The 11,135-nt window shown below is 48.3% G+C and overlaps 1 protein-coding gene across 1 annotated transcript; it reads right to left on the bottom strand.

Moving 5' to 3' along the window:
- Positions 1-4,280: 4,280 nt before the first annotated feature.
- Positions 4,281-5,364, bottom strand: LOC123166603 (uncharacterized). The gene is made up of 3 exons (XM_044584414.1): positions 5,127-5,364; positions 4,680-5,033; positions 4,281-4,518 (listed from the first exon to the last, which is right to left on the bottom strand). The coding sequence occupies exons 1-3, from the start codon at positions 5,211-5,213 to the stop codon at positions 4,426-4,428; spliced, it is 534 nt and encodes a 177-aa protein (XP_044440349.1). The 5' UTR covers positions 5,214-5,364; the 3' UTR covers positions 4,281-4,425.
- Positions 5,365-11,135: the final 5,771 nt, after the last annotated feature.

Here is an 11,135-nt window from a genome sequence, read left to right as displayed (position 1 = left end):
TAATAAGAGATCAATATTTTTTGTATACACGTTCAACATTGTCCAAGCTCTTGTTCAACATTTTCCAAAGACTTGTTCAATATATTTTAGTACTTATTCAACATTTTCAAATACTTGTTAAAAAAATTCAAATACTCGTTCAACATTTTCAAATACTTGTTCAACATTTTACTGTTTTTTGCAATAAATGTATTTAGAATATTTCAGAGAATAAACAAAGGTACAAAAATAAAGCAAAAAAAACATTAAAAATAAAAATAGAAAAACATGTTGTGGCCTCCCGCGTGCATGGGCCGGCCCATCTCGCTCGCCCATTCAGCGAGTCGGTAGTTCGAGTCGCTCAAGGCGAGATATAGGGGAGCCCGTGTCTCCACGGGGTCACCGCCAGAACCTATTTGGCGCTTATATAAGTACAAACGGTACGGGACGCACACCGCTCGCTCGTGTAGTTCGTTTAAGCGGACAACCCGATTTAGTCTCCCCCAACCAGTTTCGGGAACCTTCAAGAAGGTTTTCCCGCTTTTCTAGGGTGATTTCTTCTCTTATTTTTGAAGGATGGGTCATCTTTGGGGTTTTTACATTTTCCCCTTTTCTTTTCTTTTTCGTTTTCTGATTCATGTTTTTTTCAAATTCATGATTTTTTTTCTTAGTTCGTGAACCTTTTCCAAATGTGCAAATATTTTTTACATATTCATGAAATTTTTGTCAAATTCATGATCTTTTCTCAAATTCATGATCCGCTCTCAAGTTTTTGGTCTTTCTTCAAATTTGCAATTTTGTATCAAATTATGATTTTTTTTGGAATTCCTGAACTTTTGAAGGTAGCACATTTTTTCTCAAATCCGTCAATTTTTCCAAATTCGCAAACTTTTTAGAATTCGTGAAGTGCTTTCAAAATCGCGAACTTCTTCAAATGCCCTTTTTCTCTTCAGAAAATCATGCGTCTATTCTACACAATGTTTAAACTCTCGGGCTTTGTTTAGAGAACTGGTGTCTTTTCCTTCCAGAGCCAACAATTTTTTTTACAGCAAGCAGCCGACGAGTATACATAAAAAAGAGAGTAATCAACGAGGTGGCAACCGAGCAGCGCGAGACGGGCATTTCCTATTTGGCGCTTCAGGCGCTTCAGATGCCCGTTATAGTGCATTCTGCAACTTGGCGCACACTCCCTCCGTTGTGGCACTTAATTTGTTTTCTCTATTTTAAACCCAAGAAACATGCGCGTGACATGATAAGAATCGCACACCTTTCGGTCAGTATGAATTGCACTAACCAAGTTGGTCACCGGAATTGTTGTGCTAGTTTACTTTTTTTCTTTTATATGCAACGCTGAGAAACGCAGTTATTTCTTGTTTGTGTTTTCTCTTTCTTTTTTTTATTTTCTTAAATGTGCAAAAAATTCAAATTTATTAACTTAAAAAAACCGTGAACTCTTTTTCAAATTGATGAACCTTTTTAATTTATGTTAGCTTTTTTCGAATTTATATATTTTTTAAAATTTTCTGAACTCTTTTTCCCAAAATCAATTTTTTTCCAAATCAATGACCCTTTTTAAAAAGGCCAGTGCTACAAATCAACCGGCTGATGCCAGGAAGATTTAAGCCGCCTCCCTGACCGTTCGATCAGCCCCATCACACTCGTCGGATCCTTTCTCTCAGCTGGTCTGCATGGTCAACGCACGCACGATCTCTTCCTCACATCGTACAACAGGCCCCTCTCTTGCTTCGACCTCGCAGCACCAGTAGCCGCCGGCTGCATCGGAGCCCAGGTAGCCGCCGCGACGCTTCACTGCAACGACAACATCGGTGGGGCGGCGCTTCACCGCAGCACTTGCCGCCGCCGGCGATATTCCATTGAAACACATGCCGCTTCGATGATGCTTCATCCCAGCCCCGACGGCTACCGGCGAAGCTCCATTGCAGCACTGTTGGCCCTCCGGCGAAGCTCCATTGAAGCACTAGACGGCCTCAACGGAGCTTCATCGCAACACCGGCTCCCCCGGCGAAGCTCCATCGATGGCGACGAGTGCTGTGATGCAGCATGGCGGCCATGGCGGAAGTTGCAGCGCGGCAGGCAGCGACGACGGTGGAAACTGAGATGCAGCGCTGGGGCCAATGGCAGAAGCTGCAACGCAGCAGGCAGCGACGACGGCGGAAATTGAGATGCAGCGTTGGCGGCCATGGTGGATGCTGCGATGCAGCGTTGCTCGACGACGTAGCAGGGCGGCCATGGTGGAAGTTTGCGACGCAGCACGAGGCGACAACAGCGAAAGCTGCGATGCAGCGCCGAGGGCCATGGCGGATGCTGCGTTGCCGGCGACGGGTGCTGCGACGCAGTGCGGTGGCCATGGCAGAAAGTTGCGACTCCGACGACGGAAGATACAATGCAGCGCGGGGGATACTGCGGTGCAGCGCCGTCGGCTACGGGAGTGCTGTGACGCGACAACGGATTATGACCGCGCAAGAGCCGTAGGCTACGACGGATTGCGGCGGCGCTAGCGGATGCTTCTAGCGGTGGAGGAGAATGAGATATAGGAAAGAGAGCGCCCGTGGTCGTGCGGCTGTGAAGAGATAAGGTGGGACGAGAGAGAGAGCCGATATGTCGGTCCACAGAGGGACACGTGGCTGGCGAGCGACGCGGTTTACGCGAGTGAAAAATCAGCCGGATGTTTTTAATCGTTTTTCTTTTAAAAATTGATGAACTCTTTTGAAATTTGTGATTTTTTTTCAAAATTGATGAACTTTTTTCGAAAATCGATGTACTTTTCCTCTAATGGATGAGTTTTTTCTATAAAATCCTTAAACCTTTTTTTATTTCATAAATATTTAAAAAATTGGCTAGGTTTTTCTACTAGATCAACAACACAAAAAAGCAAAAAAAAAACTAACTAGCGGACGACCAGCAAGGACTAGTGGGCAAATCGTGTTGATGGCCCGCGCCCTGCTTGGGCGCATGTGAGCGCCATCGCTACTTTCCAACGCAGAAGGTAGCGCCATGGGAGCTCCCGCCGAGATGATCGAGCCGTCACTTGCGAATGGTCCACGACTCACATAGCCACGCACAAGTGCCAGTTGTTGGCTCCCTAGTGCTAAGGGGGTGTTTGGTTCAAGGACTTTTTAGTCCCAGAGACTAAAAAAAATCTCTAGAAACCAAACGGGAGGGACTTTTTTTACAGGGACTATAAAAAGTCCCAGGACTTCTGAACCAAACACCCCCTTAATGATCTTAATGATCTAGGGAGGAGGCCTCAGGGTCACCACAGTTGTCAAGTTGGTCGGTCTTGAACGGTGGCACACACAACCAGTTCTTGGTGGTCCCAAACGCCATGAAAATGAGTGTCACGTAGAATACGCCATCTGCGGAGCTGCAAGGCGAGCTAGTCGTACCCTTCAATGGCTTGCCATGAGGGTGTTAGACTACCCACAATGGGAGTAACATAGGTAGTAACATTACATATATCTAGATAAAATAGATGATGTGGCAAACAATAAATGAAGAAAGAGAGGCATGTGGTAACATAGCTAGTTACTACTTGTATGAGTAACATCACACATATCAAGGCAAGATGAGTCTATAGTCTAATAAATAAAGTGTTGCATGTTACCACACATATGTTACTCCCCACTATAGAGGTAGTCTTAGGATGGCGTAGAGCGTGAGGAAAACAAGGACGAGGAGGTAGAACGTGAGATGTCCCACTAGCGGTAGTGGTAGGAATGTGTCGTCTCAGAGACCATAATAGGCCATGGCGGTTTCACTTCCTATGAGATGTCAATGTGATTAGTTAAATTTCAATAATTTTGGTGAACACCAAAATATTTACTATCCACACAGTTTGAGTTGGGTTTACGGTCCTATTTCTTTTTCTATGGACCCCTTTAGCTGAAGAACGTTTGCTGGGAGGGGTGACATTTGCGAACCATTTCGCTAGCAGTTTTATTTGTGAGAGATGACATTAGAGCGACATGATAGTTTCTGTCAGAAAAGAGATCGTCTCAAAACTAAAACTGCCGTAAAAAAGGTTCTTTGCCATCCTCTTGGAACGTCAGCCAGAATAAGATTTCCGTCGTGCTCTTCACACCCTGGGCTGGCTTAAGAATATGCATCGGTATACTATATACCCATACCACCACGCAGCTTTTTTATCTTTACTTTCCCCTTTCTGCCACGAATACCACGCAGCGCTTTATCGTGCGCATGGCATATGGTGTGCCATCCACGGAAGAAAGCAGCGACTTTTAGCCTAGGAGCAGAAAGGAAGGCAAAGAAGGCGGCCAAAACAAAGGAAGACGAGCTTTGTTTACAAAGGATTAGCACTGAAAGACAGCGAGAAAGGAGGAGAAAAATGAAAAGCTTCATCGGCATCGGCTCTGCGACACTGGCTACGGCTACTACCACCACTACAGATCAAAAAGAAAAAAACTTCTAGCATAATAAAGCTCCTAAAGACGCCATCATGACGAGCCCTACCACCAGCGGCGCCATACCGGGTCGAGCCAAAGCAGCTCCGCCCACGTCCTGCAAAAGATGGACCAAAATGTCAAAGAGAGAACAGGAAAATCGAAGTGGTGAGTGAAATGTGAAAGCAAATCAATGGAGATTGACGGAGCATGGAAAGAAGCAAAAGGGAGTTAAGTAAAGGAGAGGACGCGGGTGGTGGAACCGGCGGCAGTACGCACCTGCCGCTTGACGCCGGGCGCGGGCATGGGCAGGATGGTGGCCGTGTCCCTGACGCCGCGCGGAACCGGCACGGCGGGGCTGCTCTCGATGACCGGCGCCCCGCTTCCGGAGTCCGGCGCCGGCGCGTAGGATGGGGCTGGCGCGCGCGCCGGGCCCGCCGACCACGGCGCAGGCGCCGGCGCGTGCGCGCCGCCACGGGCCCGCCTCTCCTCGCCCCGGCCCCGCTTCCACCGCTCCGTCGGCAGCCTCGGCCTCATCCCGTCGTCGTCGTCGGCGCCGGTCACCGGCGGCGGCGACAGCACCGGCGAGGGGTCCGGCACGATGAAGCTCAGCGGCACCTTCTCCTCATGCAGCTGAGCACCGCATCGCCGCAAGTAAACGCAACGTTACACCCACGTACGTGACGTGAAGACATCGATAATTCAGTACACACGCACCGCACGTACCTTGTATGCTTGCGACGGATGCATGAGCAAGGAGCAGAGCAGCAACGCGAGCACGGAGGAGGAGCATTGCACGCTGGAAGCTCCCATCTCTTCCTTCCACAGCGCTTGTCCTGCTCCTCGCTGCTTGTGCTTGTGCTACCGTCTGGTCCCTGGAGCTCGAACAAGTAGCCGTGGAGCGACAGCGAGTGGTGGGAGTAAATACGGAGCGAGGAGGCACCGCACCGCGCCGCGCCGCACATGGTGATGGTGGTGCCAGGCGCACTGGCCTGCAGTGCAGTGCAGGCAAGGGTAGAAAGCATAAAGCCCAAAGCCCAAACTGGTAAGCAAGTAAAGCCTGTAACAAACGAACAAATTACTAAAGCACGGACGCCTGGCTTTCGAGGGCCTTTTCAGCGTGATGATGGGAGGAAAGGTTATGTTAATCGGCGCCTAGATTCGCGATTAATCTGTAGCTGACCGTCGCACGCACCCGGTGACACGGACGAACAGAAGGTGGTGGAACAGGGACTGGGAGTGTGCAGCAGCGGCTGCAGCCAAGCGTGGGAAGGCAGCGCAGTGGGGTTTTACCTTTTGGTCGCGGCTTTTTGCTCGGTGTTTCGAATCCGGGCGGGATGATTCCGACGAGCGCGCGTGGAGTTCGAGGCGCTTTCTGGGCCCGATAATTGTGACATGAATGGCTGGCACGCGCACCACCACCGTCGTCAACTCTCCTCGCCGCCGCTGTCCCGGTCACCAACGACGGTGGGCGGGGTCCATGCTCCACGGGCACCGCCGGCTGGGGTTTCGCGTTTTTATTAACCGCTTCTTGGTGTCCTTGCAACGCAATGCGCCCGAGAGAGCGCCGCAGCGGTGGCGGTGGCGGCATGCGATGCTGCTACGTACTGCTCGTCTGTCATCGCGCATGATCGATCCTTTTGGATCGACAGCGTTATCCGTTAGGAAGCGTGCATTGCACATCGTCCTAACAAGAAGCGAACACGCGAAAGGCGCTCTATCATGGCCTCATGATGCGTCCGAGTATACATAGCTGCTAATCCACTTACAATGAAACGAATCATTGCAGCGCACTCTTGGTTGATTTGGTCTAGAGACAAACCGAGTTATCAGTGATTGGATGATTGAAGAGCAAAAATAAGTAGTAGTGGAACAACAGCTACTCTTATTAGTTACTTCCTTGGTCTGAGTTTATTAGTCTTCAAATTTTGAAATATATGTGGTATTTTTGCTTACATGTATTGTTGAATTTGTATTTGAAAGAAGTTTCAATTGTATTATTTTTGCTTACATATACTGGTGAATTTATTTTTGGAAGAAGTTTCAATTGTATTATTTTTGCTTACCTATAACTTAAATTTTGTTACACAAATGCATGGTCAAATTTTGCCTCAAAAAACGAGGAGCCTAATATACGAGGGGGTACTTTTTTTCACTTTCTCTATTTCTTTCTTTTTCTAATTTAATGTTTTTACCTGTGGCTATGGCTAGTTACAGTGATGCATCCTAGTGTACAATACTACCTGTACAATGCATAGCATATTTTGTATCATAGGGATCTCATTTATTGTGATGCATGCCTCATATTTCCTTTGTCCGCGAATAAGTGTACTTTGGCAATTAAAATTTGTCCAAAAAAGTGTATTTCTATCTTCTCAGTGCACTTTAAAGTAGAAAAAAAAGCTTCTCTCGCGTCACACTGTAATCACGACCAATAAGGCTGGCCATAGTGGTGGCGTCTTAGCCGGTATCATGCACTCGGGAATAGCAAACACGCTGATGTGGCAGAAAAAGGAATGGAGAGAAGGTTAGAGTAAGGCTGGTCGTAATGGGAGTATCATAAGTGGTATCACGCATACCAACTAGACTTTTTAAATGATGTGGCACACAATTAAATGAGGAAAGAGATGATGTGGTATCATATCATGATACCGTATCATATTAAATGTTGTACTACTTTGTGTCATACTCCCTCCTGTCCGGTTTATAGGGCTTATCTCAAAATTTTAGTTTTTCCATTTTATAAGGCTCAATTTGGTTGAGAAAATTGACCAATGCATGTACTTTATGCGGAAGTTCAAGGCGTTCGTGGATAACAACGAGCTTAAGGAGTTATACATGCATGGTAGGCGTTTTACTTGGTCTAATGAAAGAGATCAGTTGGTGATGACTAAGATCGACCAGGTCCTGGTCTCGGTAGATTGGGAGCTCAACTTTCCGGATGTGCTGCTTCAAGCTCTCTCCTCCAATATCTCGGATCATGCACCACTTCATTTGTCTACCTCTGCCCCATTCTGCCCAAAGCGTAGGTTTCGGTTTGAGATCTGCTGGACTCGTTTGGAGGGTTTTGAGCAAGCTGTGAAAGACGCCTGGGTGTGTGAGGATGACATTGCTGACCCTTTCAAGAGGCTCAATGCGTTGCTTAGGAACACCGCCTCAGCCCTGCAAGCCTGGGGCCAACGCAAGATTGGCAACATAAAATTTAGATGGCGATCGCCAACTATGTCATCCTCAGACTGGACAGAGCGATGGAGTCCCGTTAGCTTGAATGGAGAGAGAGGTGGTTGAGAAGAACACTTAAGCACGCGCTTTTGGGTTTGGCCTCTCTCCAGCGAACCATTGAGAGACAACGCTCTCGCTTGAGATGGATTCGTGAAGGGGATGCCAACACCAAGCTCTTCCAAGCGGTGGCTAATGGAAGGAGAACCAAAAACTTCATCCCTCACATCATGCACAACGGAGAGCTGGTCTCGCAGCAAGAGAGAAATGAGGAGATCTTCTCGGATGCCTACGAACAGTTGTTGGGGCAGGCTTTAGCTCGCGACGTCGACGTCGATCTTAGTTTCCTGGATATGGCTCAGCTTGATCTCTCGGAGTTGGACACTATATTCACAGAAGAGGAAGTTTGGAGCGCAATCAAGGAGATGCACCCGGAGCGGGCACCAGGGCCGGATGGGTTTACCGCGGCCTTTTATCAGAAGGTGTGGCCCATCATCAAGCATGAGATCATGGCGGTGTTTCTTAAGCTCTATGTTGGAGATGGCCGTGGTTTCGGTAAGCTTAACCGAGCCCACATTGTCCTTATACCGAAGAAGCCGGACGCGGAGGAGGTTGGAGATTTTCAGCCCATTAGCCTCCCGCACAGTGTGGCTAAGATTTTTGCCAAGTTACTCGCGATGAGAGCGCGCAGAAGAATGAAAGAAATCGTCACGACCAACCAGTCAGCTTTCATCTGTGGGAGGCATCTACACGACAATTTCCTCCTTGTTAGGCAAGTGGCCAGGAAGTTACACGCTCGCAAGGCGGACATCGCTTTTTTGAAGCTTGACATCACTAGGCTTTTGATTCGCTCAATTGGTCGTTCCTGACGGATGTGATGAGGAGCAAAGGATTCGGCCAAAAGTGGTGCGGTTGGATCTCTATTCTCCTACGGACCGCCACCACCAAAGTGATTGTCAATGGAGTTCCCGGCAGAAGCTTCACTCATGTCAAGGGCCTCAGGCAGGGGGATCCTATCTCTCCCCTGCTATTCGTCATTGCCATGGATGTGTTGTCACGCATCATGATCAAGGCTGCCAACTTAGGTGTTATAGGAAATTTTCCGGGCATCGAAGCTCATCAGTCGGTGTCGATCTACGCAGACGACGTGGTCTTATTTGTTAAACCAAAGGAGCTGGACCTCACATTTGTCAGATCGGTGTTACATGTGTTTGGGGAGGCCTATGGGCTTAAAATCAACTATCATAAGTCGATGGCCATCTTGATCCATGGGGATATCAGCGACCGAGACCGGGTGCAGTCCATCTTGCATTGTCGTTTGGGCAACTTTCCGTGCAAATACCTTGGTCTCCAACTTGCCATCCGACAGCTTTCGAGGGCCGATTGGCAGCCCATGATCGACCAAGCCAAGAGCTTCGGCCCGACCTGGCAAAGAGGGCTTATTCATCGCCCAGGACGTTTGGTGCTCGTTAAGTCGGTCATCGCGGCCAAAACCATACATCACTTCATGATCGCGGAGGCTCCAGCTTGGCTTTTTGAAGAGATCGACCAATGGATGCGCTCATTTTTCTAGGCTGGCAAGGAGAAAGTGAATGGCGGTCAATGCCTCATGGCATGGAACTCGGTTTGCAAACCGACTTGGCAAGGTGGTTTGGGCGTTCTTAATCTTCAATTGCAAGGGTTGGCCTTGAGAGTTCGATGGGAGTGGCTCAGAAGAACGGATCCTGACAGGCCTTGGCAAGGCTTGCCCATGGCGGTCGATAGAGAGGCTCGGGAGGTTTTTGACAGCATGGTGCACATCATTGTGGGGAAGGGCAGTAAGGTCTTGTTCTGGAGAGATCGATGGATCCATGGCTTTGCGGTCAAGGACATCGCGCCGCTCATCCACGCTCTAGTGGACACGCGTACGATCAATCGCCGCACGGTCGAGGATGGGCTTTTGGAGGGGCGATGGCTGCATGATATCAGTGGAGAGGTTAACTTTGTTGGCCACATGCAGCTTTTACATCTTAACCTCGCGATCAGTACGATCAATCGCGACCCCACTAGGGACGATACTTTCTCGTGGCCGGCTGACCTATCTGGATCCTATACCGCAAAGTCCACCTACAATCGTCTTTCCCAAGGCACTGAAAGGGCACCCTATGCCACTTGCATTTGGAGAAGTTGGGCTCTCCTGAAGTGCAAACTCTTCGTTTGGTTGGCAATTCAGCACCGGATTTGGACTTCTGACAGGAGATTCAGACATGGACTCCAGGATGCTCCGTCCTCCTGCTTCACGTGTCTTCAAGACGAGGACAATGCGGAGCACATTCTCACTCAGTGCGTTTACGCTAGGGAAGTGTGGCACTACATTTTTGAGACTTTGAGCTTCACAGGTAGCGTCCCTAGACCGGAGGATACTCTTCTTGACTGGTGGCTGGCCACGAGGACTAACTTCAGAAAAATATTTAAGCGCGGCTTTGACACGGTCATCATCGCGACCACATGGGCTCTTTGGAAGCAACGCAATGCCAGAGTTTTTCACCGGATCAACCAGCAGAAGACCGCATCTGAGCTGGCCCTTGCCATCATCGCGGAGCTAAAAGAATGGAGACTGGCGGGCTTGGGTGGAGGAGGTTATGGCTCGTTTTGTGAGAGTGTTGGCATAGGCTAGCTAGTTGGGTGCCCTAGGGTGTGCGCTTCCCTTCGGAAGCTCTTTTTCTTTCCTGTAACTCTTGTAAATAACGCTTGCTCTCTTCTTCTATAAAGGTATGGTACGCCTTTGGCGTACTCTAAAAAAATGTACTTTATGCATGCATGCATTGCAATTAATGCATTGATAAACATAATTTTTTGAGGAAAACAAGAGCATTAATTAGGTGCTTTTTGCAAACTACAAAAAATATTCCACCACTCACCATGTACCTTGGTTGGTGAGATTTTTGAGTTGAGCCCTATAAACCGGAAAGGAGGGAGTACATGGCAATTAATAAGGCAACCTAAGATACTATGCATTACAAACATAGTATCATACACTAGTATCATATGCATGATACTAGTATATGGTACTCACCATTACGACCAGCCTAACATAGGTAGATACCGTATCATAATTAATGATGTGCTACTTTGTGTCATGCATGGTCATAAATAAGATTATCTATGATAGTACTCTATGATACTATGCACTATGAAGTTAGTATCATACACTAGTATCAAATGCATGATACTAGTATATGATACTCCCCACCATGACTAGCCTAACATTCAACACATGGTCTCATTACTTTCTACATGCACTTAGCTCATTGGGGTGGGGTAATTAGAGCAACTCCAACGCGTCGACGCAAACGGATGCGCGGTTTGTCTGTTTGGGTCGGCTGGGCGCTCGCTGTCCACCTGTGTCTGACCGGTGCAGCCAACCGGCCGACGCATTTTTTGTTAGCATACGAAGCAAATTTGCATTAAAAAAGGCCAGCGGCCACAGCTCATGACGGCGGCCATGCCAGCGGCCGACATACATGTCAGCCTCCA

The sequence above is a fragment of the Triticum aestivum genome, chromosome 7D (genome assembly GCF_018294505.1).
Source record: "Triticum aestivum cultivar Chinese Spring chromosome 7D, IWGSC CS RefSeq v2.1, whole genome shotgun sequence".
Taxonomy (NCBI): Eukaryota; Viridiplantae; Streptophyta; class Magnoliopsida; order Poales; family Poaceae; genus Triticum; species Triticum aestivum.
The sequence above is the reverse complement of the archived record's forward strand: the minus strand, read 5'-3'. Positions and strand labels throughout refer to the sequence as shown.

Coding starts and splice junctions, on each gene's coding strand:
- LOC123166603 (XM_044584414.1), bottom strand. CDS start 5,213: ATGGGAGCTTCCAGCGTGCAATGCTCCTCCTCCGTGCTCGCGTTGCTG. Junction 5,034..5,126: donor ATCCGTCGCAAGCATACAAG/GTACGTGCGGTG, acceptor TGCGGTGCTCAG/CTGCATGAGGAGAAGGTGCC. Junction 4,519..4,679: donor CGCCCGGCGTCAAGCGGCAG/GTGCGTACTGCC, acceptor CATCTTTTGCAG/GACGTGGGCGGAGCTGCTTT.